The 20,394-nt window shown below is 38.9% G+C and overlaps 3 protein-coding genes and 1 long non-coding RNA gene across 4 annotated transcripts in view; 1 reads left to right on the forward strand and 3 right to left on the reverse strand.

Moving 5' to 3' along the window:
- Positions 1-4,318: 4,318 nt before the first annotated feature.
- On the reverse strand, positions 4,319-9,198 carry LOC103509412. Its single transcript, XM_026823757.1, has 6 exons — positions 8,809-9,198; positions 8,365-8,518; positions 8,019-8,218; positions 6,948-6,957; positions 5,515-5,665; positions 4,319-4,465 (listed from the first exon to the last, which is right to left on the reverse strand). Exons 1-6 carry the CDS (start codon positions 8,912-8,914, stop codon positions 4,319-4,321), a joined length of 768 nt encoding a protein of 255 aa, XP_026679558.1. The 5' UTR covers positions 8,915-9,198.
- Positions 6,356-6,939, reverse strand: LOC113467533. Its single transcript, XR_003391587.1, has 2 exons — positions 6,684-6,939; positions 6,356-6,454 (listed from the first exon to the last, which is right to left on the reverse strand). It is a non-coding gene; the product is annotated as an uncharacterized LOC113467533 (long non-coding RNA).
- Positions 9,199-12,227: 3,029 nt separating the features above from the next.
- LOC113467534 lies at positions 12,228-14,409 on the forward strand. The gene is made up of 2 exons (XM_026823760.1): positions 12,228-12,305; positions 14,019-14,409. Exons 1-2 carry the CDS (start codon positions 12,257-12,259, stop codon positions 14,279-14,281), a joined length of 312 nt encoding a protein of 103 aa, XP_026679561.1. The 5' UTR covers positions 12,228-12,256; the 3' UTR covers positions 14,282-14,409.
- LOC103509413 overlaps positions 14,139-20,394 on the reverse strand; it is a 53,699-nt gene continuing 47,443 nt past the window's right edge. The window contains exons 3-4 of the mRNA XM_017444183.2: positions 17,117-17,210; positions 14,139-14,579 (exon numbers count right to left, since the gene is read on the reverse strand). Of these exons, the coding sequence (XP_017299672.2) occupies positions 14,433-14,579; positions 17,117-17,210 (241 nt within the window). The 3' untranslated portion in view covers positions 14,139-14,432. The remainder of the gene's footprint in view (positions 14,580-17,116; positions 17,211-20,394) is intronic.

Raw genomic sequence — 20,394 nt, forward strand, 5'->3', positions numbered from 1 at the left:
GCCTTTCCCCCCCCCCCCCCATAAAATCCTCGATATGGCCCTGACACATCATTTACTATAGCTTCTTTTTTTACTCCTAAATGTAGACATTTAAATACTTGAAGCATTGACCTATAATTTGGAGCATCCCCCCCCAAATAAATAACTCTTTGGATTCTTGCCCCCTCCCCCCTTACTGAAATCCTGGATTCGACCCTGCCTTCAATACAGATATAGCGATACCTCCCTTGAACAGATATAGTGCTATGATAGGAATCAACTATTTTGTTTGTACTGTAAATTGCTCAGGTCTTGCTTAGGGTGCAGGTCGTGCATGAAATATGTTATATGTTATATCCTTAACTAGCTTGCTTATTTCTGCAGAATATGTGCCACCTCTTCCCCTTACCACTTCTTTAATACTCCCCTCTGGCTAGACATTTAAATACTTGAAGCATTGACCTATAATTTGGAGCATCCCCCCCCAAATAAATAACTCTTTGGATTCTTGCCCCCTCCCCCCTTACTGAAATCCTGGATTCGACCCTGCCTTCAATACAGATATAGCGATACCTCCCTTGAACAGATATAGTGCTATGATAGGAATCAACTATTTTGTTTGTACTGTAAATTGCTCAGGTCTTGCTTAGGGTGCAGGTCGTGCATGAAATATGTTATATCCTTAACTAGCTTGCTTATTTCTGCAGAATATGTGCCACCTCTTCCCCTTACCACTTCTTTAATACTCCCCTCTGGCACTTCTCCTTCCTTGCTGCCTCTTCTTCCTTCCTTCTTCCTGCTCCCTGTTCCTTTCTGGATGTTGAAAATATCAGAATGGAGCAGTTGCAAATGGGTAAAAAGTATAAATAAATGGTCGATTCCTATGTAAAAAGTTTGGAAAAATCCAAATCTGAGGTCAAAACTCCAAAAAAATAAATGTAAAAGGTCTTAAATTCAATTTTTATTTTCCGTTCTAATGAAAGAGTTATTTATAAAAAAAAAAAAATAAAAAAAAAAAATAAAAAAATGTGGCAATGTCAAGGCCTTTACATACACATGATGAAACAATAAAATCAATTAATAATGTATTTATTAGATGGGGAAACATTAGAGAAGATACCTATTTGTATGCGAATTTTTCACTCTTCTGAAAAGCCACTATACATAGATTACAAATTACAACATTTACTACACCTGTAGATACCTAATGAAGACTCTACAAAACAATGACAGCGAAATAGTCACCTGTTCAACTTGTTACCTAATTACCTATGTATACTTAAGAGTAAGGATTGGGTCACCAATCTCATCTTAAAGTGTTTGTTGAATTCTGAGAACGCTCTGAGTCTTTTTTTTTTTTTTTTTTGTTTAAGAGGTTTTTGACAGAGGGAACTGTAACTTTTTACATAGGAATCGACCATTTATTTATAATTTTTACCCATTTGCAACTGCTCCGTTCTTTGAAATGAACCAATCAGATTACTTAATCCGAGGTTTAAATTCACTTTGTGGCTCCCAACCTAAACCAAATGCAAAACGGTAGAGTTAAAACACATATTATACATGTGTAGACCTCGCTATCGTACGGTCAATAATGTTCTAATTTATTTATTTTCAGTATGAACAGTAACAACAATGTCCCTTACAAGATGAACAACATGTCACCGTATAGTTTTGTACCGGCATATCAACATGTTGCCCCTGTACAGAATAGCGGTAAGTAAAAATAATAACCAACCCAGTTAGCTTGGTAGGTAGCACGTTTACATTGTAAGCCCTAGGAACGACGGAAAAGAGGAGACGGGGAAGGCCGAGGAAGAGGTGGAGAGACAACATCAAGGATTGGTTCACAAGTATAAAGTCCCAGCAAGAAGAAGGAGAAGAATGGACACAAACAGCGCAAGATAGACCGAGGTGGAGAAGGCTCATCAGAGCAGGTTTTGGACCTTCACGGCCTGTATAGGTGTATAACCGGATAAGTAAGTAAGGCCTGGAGTAAAGGAGAAAAATTAAGCTCTACCCCATCCCCTAAATACGGATCTAAACATACTCAAAGGTTAACAAACACTTTAACATGTCACTGTAGACCCAAGGGTTAGAATTTTACAGGGTCGCTAGCGTTTCTCAAAGTCGCGTCTCTTGATCACAGCAAAGTGGGTGGTTTGGAATGAGTTGTCTCGTTTGGAGCCCCTCTCCAGGGATCCCGTCATGCTGTAACCCATGTTGAAATCCGATATGGTCACGTTAGAGGTTAGGAACAGCTGAAACAAGAGAAGGAAATACGTATTAGGCCGGCCAGTAACCTCCTAGGTTTGCACACCCACTGTCCCAGGTTCAAGGCCCGATAGGGTCGAGGCCCTCTGATTGTATTTAGGCCCTCTTAAATACGGCGTTTGTGCTGTGATATCCAGAAAATTGTGAAATAACTCTGCTTTAGCACAAATATGTGATTAATGATTGGATTTGATGAATAATGCACGTGTTCTATGCAGTAAATTACGTGTATATATCTTTGCATGTAGAAAAACTCTTGTCTTCATAAATCTAGGTCCCATATTCACCATATTGTTCTTATTCAATTTGATGAATAATGCACGTGTTCTATGCATCAGTAAATTACGTGTATATATCTTTGCATGTAGAAAAACTCTTGTCTTCATAAATCTAGGTCCCATATTCACCATATTGTTCTTATTCTCATGAAATTTTCAGCTTTCACGAGGAGGAAAAAGCTAACAATGTTTTATTATGAAGAAGTCAGGAAAAGAAAACAAGTCTCATCGTGAAGGCAAGTTGGAAAACTTTGGAACTTCACAAGTTTAAAATATTTAAAAGATTGCGCCACAAAATTTTGAAATCAGTGTTGCCAAACTGCCGAGAGTATTTATCGGGAATTTTCGGCATTGAGCATAACGGGTACCTACTAGGTATGAGTAGAAATTTTATTAATTAATGTCGTATTTTTCAAATGACACAAAATCATGATTTCTATACCAACTTATTAAAAAAAAAAAAAAAGACAGAAAATGTCATTTTATCTAGATCTAGAGAGTATGTTTCAATCTCTAGCCCATGCCCCATGGGCAACCCCCTGGTTACGCCCATGCCGAGTGTTTTTTACTTTCCTTATCCTATAGGAAGGAAATTAATGTAATCGGGTCAAATTTTCGATGGTCAGTTTTTAGTGTCAATTTGTCAAAACACGTTTTGAGGTCCCTAGAGCCTAAATCCAAAGTTTCAGCCATTGGTCCGTGTGTGTGTGTGTGTCTGTCTGTAAACAATTATGTGCCACCTCCTCCTCTTCTCCTCTTACGTTACCACTTCTTCTTCCTTGCTGCCTCTTTTTCCTTCCTTCCTTCCTTCTTCCTGCTCCCTGTTCCTTTCTGGATGTTGAAAATATCAGAATTCAGAAGACACCCCCAAAACCCCTCTCCGAAAATTCTTCTTTACCTCTTCTCCTCCTTCTTTCTCGATTTTCTCATCCTCATCTACTCTTCTTCTTCTTTTCCATTCCCTTCTCCTCCTCTTTCGCATATCTTTTCCTCATCTCTTCTCCTCATCCATCTCTTTTCCGTTTATCTCCCTCCCCCCTACTGCTCTTCATATTTTATTTTACTTTTGAAAGAAAGAAAATAAGCTAAATTTTCCGTCTATGTATTTATAGTTCGCTCCATTTTTCTCTTCTCGTTTAAAATTCTCGTTACCTGTCTGCTGATAAAGATTTTGATGTGTTCTCGGAAGAGGGGGGTTGCGTATTTGTATGGCGGAAATGCGGAATTTCGCTTTCTAAAGAAAAATAATTCATTTTCTATTTTTGAGCTGTGATAACTCGTGAATTGCCAGGTACAATTTGTAGAGACGTGCTATGCATAATATTGATGCGATGTAGGTTGAGGAGGAAAAAGCTAACAATGTTTTATTGTTATGAAGAAGTCAGGAAAAGAAAACAAGTCTCATCGTGAAGGCAAGTTGGAAAACTTTGGCAACATGTTGTTTATTATTGGACTTAAGCCTGGAGTAAAGGAGAAAAATTAAGCTCTACCCTCTACCCCATTCCCTAAATGCGGCTCTAAACATACTCAAAGGTTAACAAACACTTTAACATGTCACTGTAGACCCGAGGGTTAGAATTCTACAGGGTCGCTAGCGTTTCTCAAAGTCGCGTCTCTTGATCACAGCAAAGTGGGTGGTTTGGAATGAGTTGTCTCGTTTGGAGCCCATCGATTCCGAAAGGAAAACACAACTATAGCGTCTTTGAGCAACTGAGCATCATACTCAAAGGTTAACAAGCACTTTAACATGTCACTGTAGACCCAAGGGTTAGAACTCTACAGGGTCGCTAGCGTTTCTCAAAGTCGCGTCTCTTGATCACAGCAAAGTGGGTGGTTTGGAATGAGTTGTCTCGTTTGGAGCCCCTCTCCAGGGATCCCGTCATGCTGTAACCCATGTTGAAATCCGATATGGTCACGTTAGAGGTTAGGAACAGCTGAAACAAGAGAAGGAAATACGTATTAGGCCGGCCAGTAACCTCCTAGGTTTGCACACCCACCGTCCCAGGTTCAAGGCCCGATAGGGTCGAATTTTCGGCTCCAAATTTTCGGAGTCTGCTTGTATTTAGGCCCTCTTAAATACGGCGTTTGTGCTGTGATATCCAGAAAATTGTGAAATAACTCTGCTTTAGCACAAATATGTGATTTACAGGGTGTAATCAAAATACTTCACCCTGTAATGCCCAAGACGTTGCAACACTTCCCTCGAAATCCTCTTCTCAAATGATGAAAAAAACCATGAAAACAAAGGTGAAATCATATATGATTTTGGTTTTGTGAACAGATAAGACCATGTGTGAGAAGTTCAATTAGGATTCGTATGAAAAAAATAAAATAAAAAGGAAGTGTGCGAGAGGTTCTGATAGAATTTGTTACATCTGTTACATATATGTAACGGTTGTAACGAGGGGCATTACAGGGTTAACGAGGGGTCAGGGTTAACGAGGGGCATACAGGTTAACGAGGGGCATTTGAAAATTAATGGATGAGGAGGTCACCACTATCAGACTAGTTCTTATATACCATTTGCCACCCCCTGTAGAACCTACCCAGGAAAAGAATTGTGCTTAATATTTTCGAGCGAGCCTAGTTGTAGCTCGGAGGGTAACACCGAGGGTTCGATTCCTGCCCGGGGCGGATTTTATCCTAAACAGATAAGATTCGTTCTCGGAACGGCTGGCTTTCTTCTCTGTTCGCTTTCGGGAGGATAAGACCTGAGAAGTTACAGTTCCCTCTATCAAACGTCTTCAAGAAATAAGTTTTCTTCATTTGAACACCCTATATACGTATTTTTTATCTCCCTCACAGAAGAAGAAACCTTGTCAAATTTGCATCTCCGAGTGGTGGAAATAAATTGAAAGTGTGCCTGTTCGAACATCGTACCCGATGTCCAAAAAAACGCGATGCGAAATCTCTCTGATAACACTGATAACACAAAGAAACTGCATTTACATTTAATTAGAAGAACTGTGTAGCTCATTCTTACCTTATCATATTGTACCAAGGCTGCTTCATATTGCCCACTCTGGAATGCTTTATTTCCATTGGCCTTGAAATGATCTGCTATGTCTTGCCTTGCTTTCCTCTCCTCGAATCTTCTCTGTGCATCAATCTCCACGGATCTCATGAAATCATCTGCAAATTTATACCGAGAATGGACGTAACCAGGATTATGCCTAAGGGGGGGCCCGCTATTTTAGTTGAAGAAATACCTACAGTATATTAGTAGCCAGTGTCTAGGTATATCAGGTTGAATGCATCAGTTTCCAGCAGACCACTGAAGTTAAGCAACACTGAGCATGGATTGTACTTGGATGGGTGATTACCTGGAAAAATTACCTACTTATACTGTGAGCAATAATAATTTTAATGTGAGTCGTGAGTCAAGCCCAAAAATATTCAAATAAATCAAATCACAATAATATTTTGCTGTTTAGGTTCACAATCACAACTTCACAAGTTTAAAATATTTAAAAGATTGTGCCACAAAATTTTGAAATCAGTGTTGCCAAACTGCCGAGAGCATTTATCGGGAATTTTTGGCATTGAGCATAACGGATACCTACTATGAGCTATGAGTAGAAATTTTATTAATGTCGTATTTTTCAAATGACACAAAATCATGATTTCTATACCTACTTATTAAATTAAAAAAAAAGACAGAAAATGTCATTTTATCTAGTGTAGGTATGTTTCAATCTCTAGGGGGGGGCCCGGGCCCCATGGGCAACCCCCTGGTTACGCCCATGCTAGTACCTACATTTGCTATAGTTTTTTTTTTTTTTTCTCCTCTTTTCTACATGTAGGTATAGACTTTTGAAAACTTACCTGAGTAGTTCTGATTTTAGTGCACAGGTTTGTTTTGCTGGACTTGCAAAACTTACACTCATTGCATTGTGGAATGTAAAGTGGAATCACATGATCACCTGATAATATGAAAGAAGACGGGGATTTATAATTAATACAATGCAATGAGGTGTAATGAAAAAATATGAGGTAAATTTGTAGGAGTAATAATACTGGGTAGTGGACCCATTTTTATTATTATTTATTATTACTTGGAAGTAAATTCACTTGAAAGCTAAACATGTTTGTACCAACTACTTTCCCATTTATTTATTTCAGCTTGTCACTTAAGAGGGATTTCAAACTTACCTGGTGCTACTGAGGTGACACCTTCCCCAACACTTTCAACAATGCCACTTCCCTCGTGTCCCAAAACACACGGGAATTTCCCTTCAGAATCCAATCCGTCCAATGTATAAGCATCTGTGTGACATATAGCTGTTGACACAATTTTAATGCGGACCTCTCCGGCCTTAGGAGGTGCAACTTGAATTGTTTCAAGGGACAGTGGCTTCTTGGGTTCCCAAGCCACAGCAGCTTTGCATTCTATAACCTGGGGGAGAGAAATCATGATGTGACAAAGGTTCCTACTGAAAAAATAATAATAATAATAATAATTATTGACCAAACGACAGTGAGGTCTATGTTTTAACTTGAAACTGTTAGTTTGCGCTATATCGCGGGTTCGATTTCCGCCCGGATTAGACTTTATCATGAACAGATAAGGTCTGTTCTTGGAACGTCTGGCTTTAACTTATCCTGTCCTTCTCTCCCTTCTCATCATCTATTCGCTTTCTGGAGGATAATACGCTTTTTTTCAATGAATAGGTACCTAGGTAGAGAGTGAGAAAATAAGAACCCGGTAAGAATACGTATGTATCGAGCGTATCTAGTAGAAAACAAGATCCCATTGATTTATTTTACATACATACAACAACATAGATAATAAATATAATAAAAACAAAATAATTATATTACAGGGTGTCCCACACAATCAACCCGCCTCAGGACTCAGGAATTCGCATCTGGTGATTGGTAGTTCGAGTCCAAGTCAGTGCATTCGGGAACTACATTTTTTTATTTTATGATGAGCAATAGCTCTGAACTTAATGGGAAATTCCTGAATTCTTTTTTCTACTCTGAATCCGAAGGCGATTGCATGCGCGCGGAAACCATCAGGAAATTTTGCCGTTTTTGGGGTCACCCTGTATTCTATTAGGAGTCGATATTGTGATGGTTCACACAATAATAAAAGCTAACACATTGTTGTATTGCACCAGTTAACCAGTTGAATATTTGTCGCATATGCCACTCCCACACTGTATAAACCATATTAAAACAGCAATAAATAAATAATCTGATGATCTCTAGTTTTTAATCATAAGTTAAGAGATAAGATACTTACCTACCTACAATGTTATAAATTCAGCCGCCAGCAGTGCACATCAACTCGTGTGGGAATGGACAGAATATGGACTTTGGACAATGGACATAGCATTAGGCATTAGGGAGGGGAAAATAACATGAAATAAGCTCAGGAAGTAAATGTAAATAGATATAAATAATATAATAATACTTAGAACTTAGCCAAATCTACTCTATTGACATAGCCTTAATACTGAAAAGATTCTACGAGGAGGTCTATATCCTGCTGTTCCGCTTCATAAAACTTATCAAACGCTTTCTGATTAATCACAGTCTTGTTTTTCTTCACTCTGATCTTGCTTTCATCAACATCATCACCGGCACTAGCAGTATTGGAACTAACATTGTTAGCACTCTCTAATGCCAACTCTTTATCTTCCTTCTTAACATTCTCTTGAATCCCTTCTTTTTCTTTATCCCTTACTGTTTTTCGTCGAAAAATGGCCTTTTCTTCATAAACCTCCTCACATGTAGGTACATAAATTGAGATATAATTATGTAAGTTTACACATTAACAAAATAATAAATTGTTAAATTGAAATAATAGTTATAAAATAAAACAAACATGACCAGCTTGTCTGTATTTTTGGATACCAGTTCATGGGTGACTCTTGCTTCTTTGTCCTCATGCTGATTATCTTCTAGTAATAGTTTGGCCTCTCTCATAGCAGCGGCGGCTATATTCTTATCTTTATTGCTGAAGTTGGCGATCAGTCGGCCTGAAAATGCAGGAATTAATCGGGTTTCAATGAAAATAGAGGTACCCAGGTCTCTGCTTTTGTTTTGATAATTTTTTGGTGGAAATGCTGGAAAATGAAACTACCTATTGGTTATAATCGTGTACAACATGTATAAATTTACCATCAATTATAGGTACCTATTATTGTGTTTTCAAAGACAATACCTACATATCTACCGTTCAATCTTGGTCACTTCAGTTAAGGGATAGAAAAAAAAGGCTAAAAAATTAACATATTGGAAAAAAGAAAGAATGTTTGGATCAACTTACTAATGTTATCAACTTTCTTCTCAAACTGTTCAAACTCCTCGTCTTTGTAAGATTTGGATTTGTAGTTCTCATAATATTGTTCCGCTTGCTCCTCTGGTAATGCCATGTTGTTACAATGTCTGGGATAATTGCACTTGTAATACTTTATACCGTCTTTGTGTCTTCAGAACCTTTCACTTGTAATAAAATTACTCTTATTGGTGATCTTTCAAATAAGGAAATAGCTACTTAGGTAAATAGAACAACTATAATTAATTTGTCACCTCGTAGCCTAACAGGTAATTGAATTGAATTGAATTGATTACTTCAATATTCAATAGCAATAAGTCTACTACAAGTTTTAATTAACGTGAAAAATTCGAGGTAGGTATCGATAGAAAAAGAAACTGTTTGCAACAGAAATTCTCCCGAAGAAATGAACAACTGTAGTCAAGTTTGTAAACAAGTCGTGTTGTCATGGTTACTATGAAACAAGATAATCAGTTTTACGGAACCCCCCCTTCAATGTTTTTAGACGCCAGCCTAGTTAGCTTAGTTGGTAGTGCGTCTGCCTTGTAAGCGCTAGGCCGCGGGTTCGATTCCCGCCCGGGAATTTTTCGTACTTACTGTTTTTCGTCGAAAAATGGCCTTTTCTTCATAAACCTCCTCACATGTAGGTACATACATTGAGATATAATTATGTAAGTTTACACATTAACAAAATAATAAATTGTTAAATTGAAATAATAGTTATAAAATAAAACAAACATGACCCCAAACTTATTCTTATTGTAAATATAAGAATAAGGAGAGTCTAATTGTAAACTTAGCTCAGTAAAAATAGTTAAACAAAATACGTGAATACTATATTGCACTAACCCCAGACAAAGCTAATCAGGACAAATTTCATCATCAATATTACATTAAAAGGTGTGAATTATAACTTGATAATCTTGATATTGACGTAGCAAATTGTTACATTATTCAAAATGTAAACTTAGCTCAGTAAAAATAAACAAAATACGTGAATACTATATTGCACTAACCCCAGACAAAGCTAATTAGGACAAATTTCATCATCAATATTACATTAAAAGGTGTGAATTATAACTTGATAATCTTGATATTGACGTAGCAAATTGTTAGATTGACATTCTATTACTACAGTATAGCGAGCTATACTAGTAATGAAAGTATTGCAATCGGTCCAATTTTTTTTTTTTTCAAGATGTTTTGATAGAGGGGACTGTAACGAAGGAGGTCTTATCGTCCCGAAATCCAAGTTAGAAGGAGAGGACAGGATAGGAGAAAGCCAGCCGTTCCGAGAACGAATCTTATCCTCCAAGATAAAATCCGCCCCGGACGGGAATCGAACCCGCGACCTAGCGCTTAAAAGGCAGACGCGCTACCAAACTAGGCTGGCAAACTAGTCCTATTTATTTGATAGCTGTGAATCAAAGGCTAACAAGAGGAACGTAATGAAACTTGGTGTACCTTCCTAAAACAAGACATACTTTGCAGTGGCACCTAAATTTAGACTTCATAGGTACCAAGAGGAAGTATCCGAGTCTACGAACTTATCGAACGGCCCGTGTATTTACAAAATATAAAGTTCGCCCCGGCGGGAATCGAACCCGCGCGCTACCTTGTGAAGTGTTCAAGTTATAAATCACACAGACTCGTTGTAACTGAGTAGGACTAGACATTATTTACATGAAAATGGATGGAATAACAACAGCAGGCGAAAAATCTACACCAAATTGATTTTCATTGAAATCGTCAAATTATTATAATTTAATAGACAATAATTTACATGAAAATAAATATAAGAACAATAGATAATTTTATGCAATGGTACGTAAAAGTCATGAACATGAGTACCAATTCTTCAGTAGGTACCAGGTATAAGGTACCCAAGTACCTAATACCGTGAGGTGTCTCTGTCAAATATGCTTCATAGCCGCGAAGCTTTTCTTTAAAAGCCCGTTAAACGTTGTGACTTCAACAGGCCACCCTTGAAAATGAAGAATTAAAGACCTAAAACAAACAAAGGCTTTTCCGTTTCTTTTGGTAGGTAGCTCTAGGACTGTCTGGCGAACGTAATTAACTTGAACATAAAATATGAATGAAGGAATGAAGGAAGGAGGAATGAAGGAAAACCTACTAAAAGAGAGATTCAAAAAATAGAAAAAGAAGAAGAAGAAGAAGAAGAAGAAGAAGAAAGGTGGAAAATGGAACAAAAAAATGAAGAAATACTCAAGTGAAGAGGTTGAATAATTCAACACGAGAACAAGATGACAGCCATGAACAAAGTATACCTAGATTCAATTATTCAACTTTTTAAGCAATTATTATGCTTTGCCCTCTCTTTTCCTTTTCTCTCTCTCTCTCTCTCCCTCTCACTCTCTCCCTCTCCCTCTCTCCCTCTCCCTCTCTCTCCTTCTCTCTCTCTTCCTCTTCCTCCTCCTCGTCTCTTCTCACGGTTCTATTGTCTCTCTCTTTGTCAAACATGTACAATCCTCCAGTCTTTTGAGTGGAAAAATAAAACAACTTTCTGCTTGTTGTTTTCGTCCCGTCTGAAAGAGGAGAAAAACATTTTGTTTTCGAATTAAAATCTGGTATGTCGAGATTGTCAAGGCTTTCACATACACAATATGATGCATAATATTAGATGGAGGAAACAATATGGAGCTCCAACAAGATGAACTTTTCATTAAAAACAAATATGGCTCTATCTCTTCATATGTGGGTACAAAAGTTCTTCATACTGGACTGCGCACACAGGCATTTCGTCAGAGAAGACCCCCATTTCAAGGTAATCTCTTCATTTGAAATCATTTAAGTACATTACTGTAATGTAAAAAAAAAAAAAAAAAAAAAATCCCATTCATTTATTTGCTGAACATGATCATTGAAAGCCACTATACATAGATTACAAATTACAACATTTACTACACCTATAGATACTTAATGAAGACTCTACAAAACAATGAAAGCAAAATAGTCACCGGTTCAACTTGTTGCCTATGTACACTTAAGAGTAAGGATTGGGGTCACCAATCTCATGTTAAAGTGTTTGTTGAATTCTGAGAACGCTCTGAAAGTCCGAAAACTATACCCGAACAGTCTCCGAGCTAAATATAATAAAATTATGATTTCTTATTTCTTGATTTTAGCCTGAAGAAATGGTTTCTTTGAGCTTAAATTGAGAAATCATAATATGTGTCTTCTATTGATTTCAGATTCTCAGATATATCATAAGCATTTTAGGTAGGTAAAATGAGATGTAGGTAGGTATTTTCCTTTCGCAATTTCCCCTCTTCTGAAGCTCGTTCTCCTCTTTTGGCGTAATAGCGCCTGTACTAAACCATAGGATAGGAAATCTAAGATGGCGCACAATCGGTTTTCCGTTTCCTACAACCATGCAGCCCGGGGCCGTATCCAGGACTTTGTCGAGTTTAGGGGAGGGATGCTCGACATTTTAGGAGCCTGGCCTGGAGTAACATCATGTGTGAAAGGTATGTTCTTATTCTCATGAAATTTTCAGCTTTCATGATGAGGAAAAAGCTAACAATGTTTTATTATTATGAAGAAGTCAGGAAAAGAAAACAAGTCTCATCGTGAAGGCAAGTTGGAAAACTTTGGCAACATGTTGTTTATTATTGGACTTAACTGATTAGGAGGTGGAAAAAACTTTGCGCCTCAAACTTCTTCTTATTCCCATGAGAAATCACATACGTTAACGTTAGGTACTTGGGTTTGGGTATGCCACCATATTAGGAGAATTATGAATTTAGGCCCTATTTGTTTTTATATATAACACTCGAGTTTTGTGGCTCTTGCTAATACAACGTATATACATTGTAAGTGTTTGTTTAAATGCCTACTTGGAATCTAAACATGTTACCTGAGCCACCTTAGCTTGTTACCTGAGCCACCTCACTTTTAAGTGTATGAATTCAATTAGAACTTCACGCTATGGAAAGAAACTTTCGCTTTCTTAAAACTAAATCTCCTCATTACTCCCCAATTTAAACCAGTTCCTCCAATAAGACTATTGTAAATAATTGTAAGGGAACAAGAGAGAGAGAGAGAGAAAAAACAAACAAAACAGAAAGAGTTAAGAGAAAAAGGGAGGGAGAGAGAGAGGAAGGAGAGAGAGAGAGAGAGGAAGGAGAGAGAGAGAGAGGAGGGAGAGAGAGAGGGAGGGAGAGAGAGGGAGGGAGAGGGAGAAGGGGGGAGAGAGAGAATGGCGAAGGGAAAGGAAAGCAGAAAGACGGAGGAAAAAAATAAATGTATACAAAATATTTTCAATTGATTTCTATGAATCTCATTTCCACTTTCTCTCTCTCTCCCTAACTCTACCTCCTACTATCTCTCTCTCTCCCTTTCCCTCCCCCCTCCCCCTCTATCCCTCTTCTCTGTTTTAATTCCCATGAGAAATCACATACGTTAGGTACTTGGGTTTGGGTATGCCACCATAATATTAGGTGTGAGTATACCGCCATATTAGGAGAATTATGAATTTAGGCCCTATTTGTTTTTATATATAACACTCGAGTTTTGTGGCTCTTGCTAGTACATATAAATTGTAAGTGTTTGCTTAAATGCCTACTTGGAATCTAAACATGTTACCTGAGCCACCTTAGCTTGTTACCTGAGCCACCCCGCTTTTAAGTGTATGAGTTCAATTAGAACTTCACGCTATGGAAAGAAACTTTCGCTTTCTTAAAACTAAATCTCATCATTCTCATTACTCCCCAATTTAAACCAGTTCCTCCAATAAGACTATTGTAAATTGTAAGGGAACAAGAGAGAGAGAGAGAGAGAGAGAGAGAGAGAGAGAGAGAGAGAGAGAGAGAGAGAGAGAGATTTCTTATTTCTTGATTTTAGCCTGAAGAAATGGTTTCTTTGAGCTTAAATTGAGAAATCATAATGTGTATCTTCTATTGATTTCAGATATCATAAGCATTGTAGGTAGGTAAAATGAGATGTAGGTATTTTCCGTTCGCAATTTCCCCTCTTCTGAAGCTCGTTCTCCTCCTTTGGCGTAATAGCGCCTGTACTAAACCATAGGATAGGAAATCTAAGATGGCGCACAATCGGTTTTCCGTTTCCTAAAGAAAAACACAACCATGCAGCCCAGGGCCGTATCCAGGACTTTGTCGAGTTTAGGGGAGGGATGCTCGACATTTTAGGAGCCTGGCCTGGAGTAACATCATGTGTGAAAGGTAGAATCATGCGGTGGGCGGGGCATGTAGCACGGGCAGATGAGGAGTCAATAGTAAAGAAAGTTTTCAACCTGGATTACGGAACGACGGAAAAGAGGAGACGGGGAAGGCCGAGGAAGAGGTGGAGAGACAACATCAAGGATTGGTTCACAAGTATAAAGTCCCAGCAAGAAGAAGGAGAAGAATGGACACAAACAGCGCAAGATAGACCGAGGTGGAGAAGGCTCATCAGAGCAGGTTTTGGACCTTCACGGCCTGTATAGGTGTATAACCGGATAAGTAAGTAAGGCCTGGAGTAAAGGAGAAAAATTAAGCTCTACCCCATCCCCTAAATACGGATCTAAACATACTCAAAGGTTAACAAACACTTTAACATGTCACTGTAGACCCAAGGGTTAGAATTTTACAGGGTCGCTAGCGTTTCTCAAAGTCGCGTCTCTTGATCACAGCAAAGTGGGTGGTTTGGAATGAGTTGTCTCGTTTGGAGCCCCTCTCCAGGGATCCCGTCATGCTGTAACCCATGTTGAAATCCGATATGGTCACGTTAGAGGTTAGGAACAGCTGAAACAAGAGAAGGAAATACGTATTAGGCCGGCCAGTAACCTCCTAGGTTTGCACACCCACTGTCCCAGGTTCAAGGCCCGATAGGGTCGAGGCCCTCTGATTGTATTTAGGCCCTCTTAAATACGGCGTTTGTGCTGTGATATCCAGAAAATTGTGAAATAACTCTGCTTTAGCACAAATATGTGATTAATGATTGGATTTGATGAATAATGCACGTGTTCTATGCAGTAAATTACGTGTATATATCTTTGCTTGTAGAAAAACTCTTGTCTTCATAAATCTAGGTCCCATATTCACCATATTGATGTTCTTATTCTCATGAAATTTTCAGCTTTCATGATGAGGAAAAAGCTAACAATGTTTTATTATTATGAAGAAGTCAGGAAAAGAAAACAAGTCTCATCGTGAAGGCAAGTTGGAAAACTTTGGCAACATGTTGTTTATTATTGGACTTAACTGATTAGGAGGTGGAAAAAACTTTGCGCCTCAAACTTCTTCTAATTCCCATGAGAAATCACATACGTTAGGTACTTGGGTTTGGGTATGCCACCATAATATTAGGTGTGAGTATACCGCCATATTAGGAGAATTATGAATTTAGGCCCTATTTGTTTTTATATATAACACTCGAGTTTTGTGGCTCTTGCTAGTACATATAAATTGTAAGTGTTTGCTTAAATGCCTACTTGGAATCTAAACATGTTACCTGAGCCACCTTAGCTTGTTACCTGAGCCACCCCGCTTTTAAGTGTATGAATTCAATAGATCAGTTGCGCTTACTTGGGTGGTGTTTCAAAGTCATAGAGCAGGAAAAATGAGGACCAACGGAATTTTCTTTTTCTTCTACGACTTCTAGATCCCGAGATAAATCGATTTAAAAAATACCGGCAAATCGTAAACTTTGACGTCACGGCATACGCTCCCGTAGGCGATGACGTCACATCAAATGTCCCGAGCAAAGCTCCCTTGCAGCTACCTAGGTAACGCATTAATGTGTTTGTGCGCATACGTTTCTGCGCAGTTCTGCTCCGCCGCTAGCGTGCTTGCATAGTGGCGCTACCTAGCGGACAAAAATAGCAACTGCGTTAAGTCTGACGTCACAAATCTTTGAACTTTTTCATTAGAACGAGAGAGGAGGCCAGAAAGATAGGGAGAGGGGGAGGGAGAGGAGAGAGGAGGGAGAGAGAGGCAGAGAGGGAGAGAGAGAGAGGGAGGAGAGGGGAGAGAGAGAGAGGGGAGAGAGGGGAGAGAGAGAGAGGAGGAGAGAGGGAGGAGGGAGGGGGGGGAGAGGGAGGGAGAGAGAGGGAGGGAGAGGGAGAATGGGGGAGAGAGAGAATGGCGAAGGGAAAAGAAAGCAGAAAGACGGAGGAAAATAAAAAATGTATACAAAATATTTTCAATTGATTTCTATGAATCTCATTTCCACTTTTCTCTCTCCCCCTAACTCTACCTCCTACTATATCTCTCTCTCTCCCTTTCCCTCCCCCCTCCCCCTCTCTCCCTCTTCTCTGTTTTGATTGGCCTGGAACCCTGGAGCATTCTCCAATCAGCTTCCCCCTCCCCTTATCTCCTATCCTCCACTTCCCCTCTTCTCATACTACTTATTACCCCTCCTACTGTTAATCAAATATACCTCAACCTATAGGTAACTATACACCTAAGACATATACAGGGTGTGACCAAAATACTTAAAATTGAAAATTAATGGCTAGGGTCACCATTATCATAGTAGGTAGTTCTTATTTACCACTCCTGTACTGCCAGCCTAGTTAGCTTAGTTGGTAGTGCGTCTGCCTTGTAAGCGCTAGGCCGCGGGTTCGATTCCCGCCCGGGGCGGATTTTATCCTGATGGGATAATGTTCGTTAAACACCCTGTATACGTATTTTTTATCTCCCTCACAGAAGAAGAAACCTTGTCAAATTTGCATCTCCGAGTGGTGGAAATAAATTGAAAGTGTGCCTGGTGGTAAATCAGAATTATATATATACCTACTACTTATTTGTCATGGTAAATACATAGGGAGGTATACATATTTATCCTTGGTGGTAAATAAGAATTATATACCTACTATGTACTTATTTGACATGGTAAATAAGATATACATAGGGAGGTATACATATTTATTCATCCTTGGTGGTAAATAAGGAGAAATGATTTCATCTGACAAATTACAGGTCGGAAATTTGATCTTGAATACCCCACAAATTTCCTTTCTTAAATTGGGCTTTGGATTGACTTTAATAATTAGCTAGCGCGTTACCACACATGGTGATGGGGTTTTATTGTTGGAAGATGAGAATATTGAAATGGGCCATAGAGTGTCCCTATTTCTTTATAAAATGGGCTCTAGAGGGACTCATACATACTACTGCATTATGAAATGGACTCTATTTTTCCGTCGTTTCACATAATTTCCAAAGGAGGTACTCAGAATTGCAGCTCTGTAGCACTAAAGCTTTTGAATGACCCAGAAACATTGGCATCTTATCATACCTGATTCTTAGTAATAAAATTCAATAAGTCATTTCTTTACCTTGAAATCTGGCTCGGGAATATTTTTCTTGAAAGATCCTACTATGTACAATGATCCTCTTCCATTGTCCAACATCTTGGCAGTGGTTTTATATCTGAAACAGACAAGACAAGACAGTAGACAGTTGAGACATTGTAGACAAAGTATCAAAAAAACTGAAAAACAGACAAAGTAGTATTCAATCATTATACCTTAAGTAGTGTCCATTGTCCACACATAGACGATGGCCGTCGATCGATGTCGACTGAAACCGTTCACACTGCCTCGAGCAGTGCGCCAGGCCAAGTTCCGGCCTGAGCACGCCAGTGTGTATAATTATTACACGAAACATTTCGACTCATTTTTTTATTGCCAAGTTGAAATTGAGAGAAGGTTGAAGGAATTGAGATCCAGCATTTTCAGCAGACACGAAAAATTGGGAATACAGACTTGGCCTTAATTTTCTGATCTTACCACTTTTATAAGTCGACATTTTTGATAGGATCTTGGCCTTTTTTTCACATTTGTGTTTTTGTGGGGGATTAGATTTACGTCTTCGATCGACGGCCATCGACTATGTATGGACACAGCTTTAGGCCTTAGGCTCAAAACAGAGTGGAACGGAGAGCAAAGAGCATAGAGCTTTTTGCTCTCAGTTCTATACGGTTTGAAGTCGTCACTTCCGCCTACCTGCTTGATGCTCTATGCCAGCGATTTCCAACTAGCAACCCGCGGGCCACACGTGGAATGCCTGACCATTTTTGTGGCCCGCAAATCCTGGACACGCGCCTGTTCCCCTGTGTATGTGGCCCGCGAAGTACCTGCCAATGTAGCATGTGGCCCGCATACGCATGGAAGTTGGAGACCCCTGCGTCTTTGCCAATGCGACATGCTCTCGCCACGCGCCACGACAGCAAAAATCCCTTCTCCCAGGTAAATTCACACGAATAGCACAGTGTTTATTGTGTGCTCTAGATTCACATTCATATTATGAGGTTTAAAATACTTGGGTTCATCTCAGGGGAGTAATCAAAGTGGTACTGAGGGGGTATTGAGAATACAGGGGGGGTAGGAGACTGATAATTTCATTATGATAACTTAAGAGGGGGTTAGAGGGGAGGGGACAAGGTAGGGAGGTGCTTCTCATCCCCTCCCTCTCTCGCTCCTTCTATTCCCCTCTCTCTCTCTTTCTCATCTTATTTCTCTCTCTCTCTCCCTTCTTTTCTATTTCGCTCATTCTCTCTTGAGCTTCTATTCAAATCCTATCTCCTAAGATAGGTTAAAACACAAGTGTTCCAATAAATCAATTTATTTAGGTCCGTTTCCTTTAAATTTTCCATGTTACCTATTTGATTTTCATATTGCTACGCCACATTTCACCTTCTCGTGGACAAGGGACACTGAACAGGTTAACTGACAACACGGGGTTTACGCAATGATGTATGTGCTTACTTAACCCCTTTGGCTTTCTAATTTGGTCACGCCAACATTACTATGCAAATCCCGGGGTCTTAAGTTTTCCCCATTCACTATTAGTTGACATTTCGCCATTTAGTTTTCTGTCCCTCTACCTCTCTCTAATACCTTTTCTAGGAGATATTACATTAGGTAGGTAGGTACCTACTACGTATGCTGTTTCTCCGTCATACTTTCATAGACTTACATTGTACCTATATTTACCTACGCACCTACTGTAGTCCAAATAATATAAGGGGGGAAAGCGCTTTTACCAAACGTTACTTTACCTACATTTCATCCACAGCTGAACACACCTATACCGTACTATTCTCTAACAGTAAAAAATAGATCTGGCAACATAGAGCTAGGTACCTACTTGTAAAATCGTTTTCAAAGGTGTTTGATCAACGCAGAAATCGTAGGTGCTGGGTTCAAATCCCATGTTCCTAGGTACCTCTAGTTGGTAAAAAAAAGCAAGATTGGTCCATACTTTTTTATCACCTTTTGGCGAACATGCTCACAACTAAAACATATTGAAAGTTGTGAGATTTTCAATCCTTTAAGCTCATTTTAGATAGGTATTAGAAGTTCTTGTGTTTTAGCTGTATAGATTTTTTTCCTTCACATACAGTTTTGATGTTCCCTTGTGAAAAATGACATGAAACGACATTTTTAGTTTCTTGATCTTGAGAGAAGTTGAGAGAGAGAGAGAGAGAGAGAGAGAGAGCATCCGTTTCCTGTAGAAGTGAACAGAGAAAAGGATATTGTCATCCTCTTTGACGAAATATCAAAGTTACGACAAGACAGAGAAAGATAGAGGGAGAGAGCGATACCATCGGCAATGTTGTCAGCTCTATAGTATTTTCGCCCATTTTGAATGCCAATTTTAAACCTTCGATGGGAAAACATTGCATTTTTAATCCCACTCCTCTAATTTTATTTTATTTCTATGTATCTACCTATGTATGTTATTACCTATTTCAATGAATATTTTATCTGATAATTATAATGTCGCAACGTTTGCTGAAGTGATATCAGGAGATAGCTAAGTACACTTGACAATAATAATAATAGTGCTTATTTATACTGCTCGCATAGGACTGAAAAGTCCCTTTACTCCAGCAGTAGGCTACTACTATATATAATAATAATAGTGCTTATTTATACTGCTCGCATAGGACTGATAAGTCCCTTTACTCCAGCTAGACTATTATTGTGGTCAAATTCTCAATTTATATTGAGGATAAAATTCCATACCTCGGCTGGGATTGAACCCACGCCCTCCTATTATTGTGGTCAAATTCTCAAATTATATTGAGGATAAAATTCCATACCTCGGCTGGGATTGAACCCACGCCCTCCTCAGGCGAGCGCCTTGACCACTACACCACCGAGGCAGACAACACCGCCCCTCCATCAGCACAAGCTTTACCACACAACTACACGATTTAAAATGTTAAATTAAAAAAGGCCCGGACGTTTCCAACACAAAAGCTTTCTCCAGTTGAAATTAATGAGGTCTTAGGGAGTAACAAAGTGGCAACTCTAAATTGTGCAGCCTTTCATTTTGACCCTTTCCAGTCCTTTATCCATCTTTGCCTCCAACGTCCTCTCACAATAAAGACCTTCGGTTGGTTATGCAGTGACGTTAAACACAAAATAATAATAAAAATAAAAATCCTGGACCTTGGGATAATTTATTCATTACAGGAAAAAATCTGCTGAAATTTTCACTTTTTTTTTTCTTTGCCTCTGTTTTATGCAAAATGTCCCTCTCCCTTGTTTTCTCTCTCTCTCTCTCTCTCTCTCTCTCTCTCTCTCTCTCTCTCTCTCTCTCTCTC

The sequence above is a fragment of the Diaphorina citri genome, unplaced genomic scaffold, assembly GCF_000475195.1.
Source record: "Diaphorina citri unplaced genomic scaffold, Diaci psyllid genome assembly version 1.1 scaffold495, whole genome shotgun sequence".
Lineage (NCBI taxonomy): Eukaryota > Metazoa > Arthropoda > Insecta > Hemiptera > Psyllidae > Diaphorina > Diaphorina citri.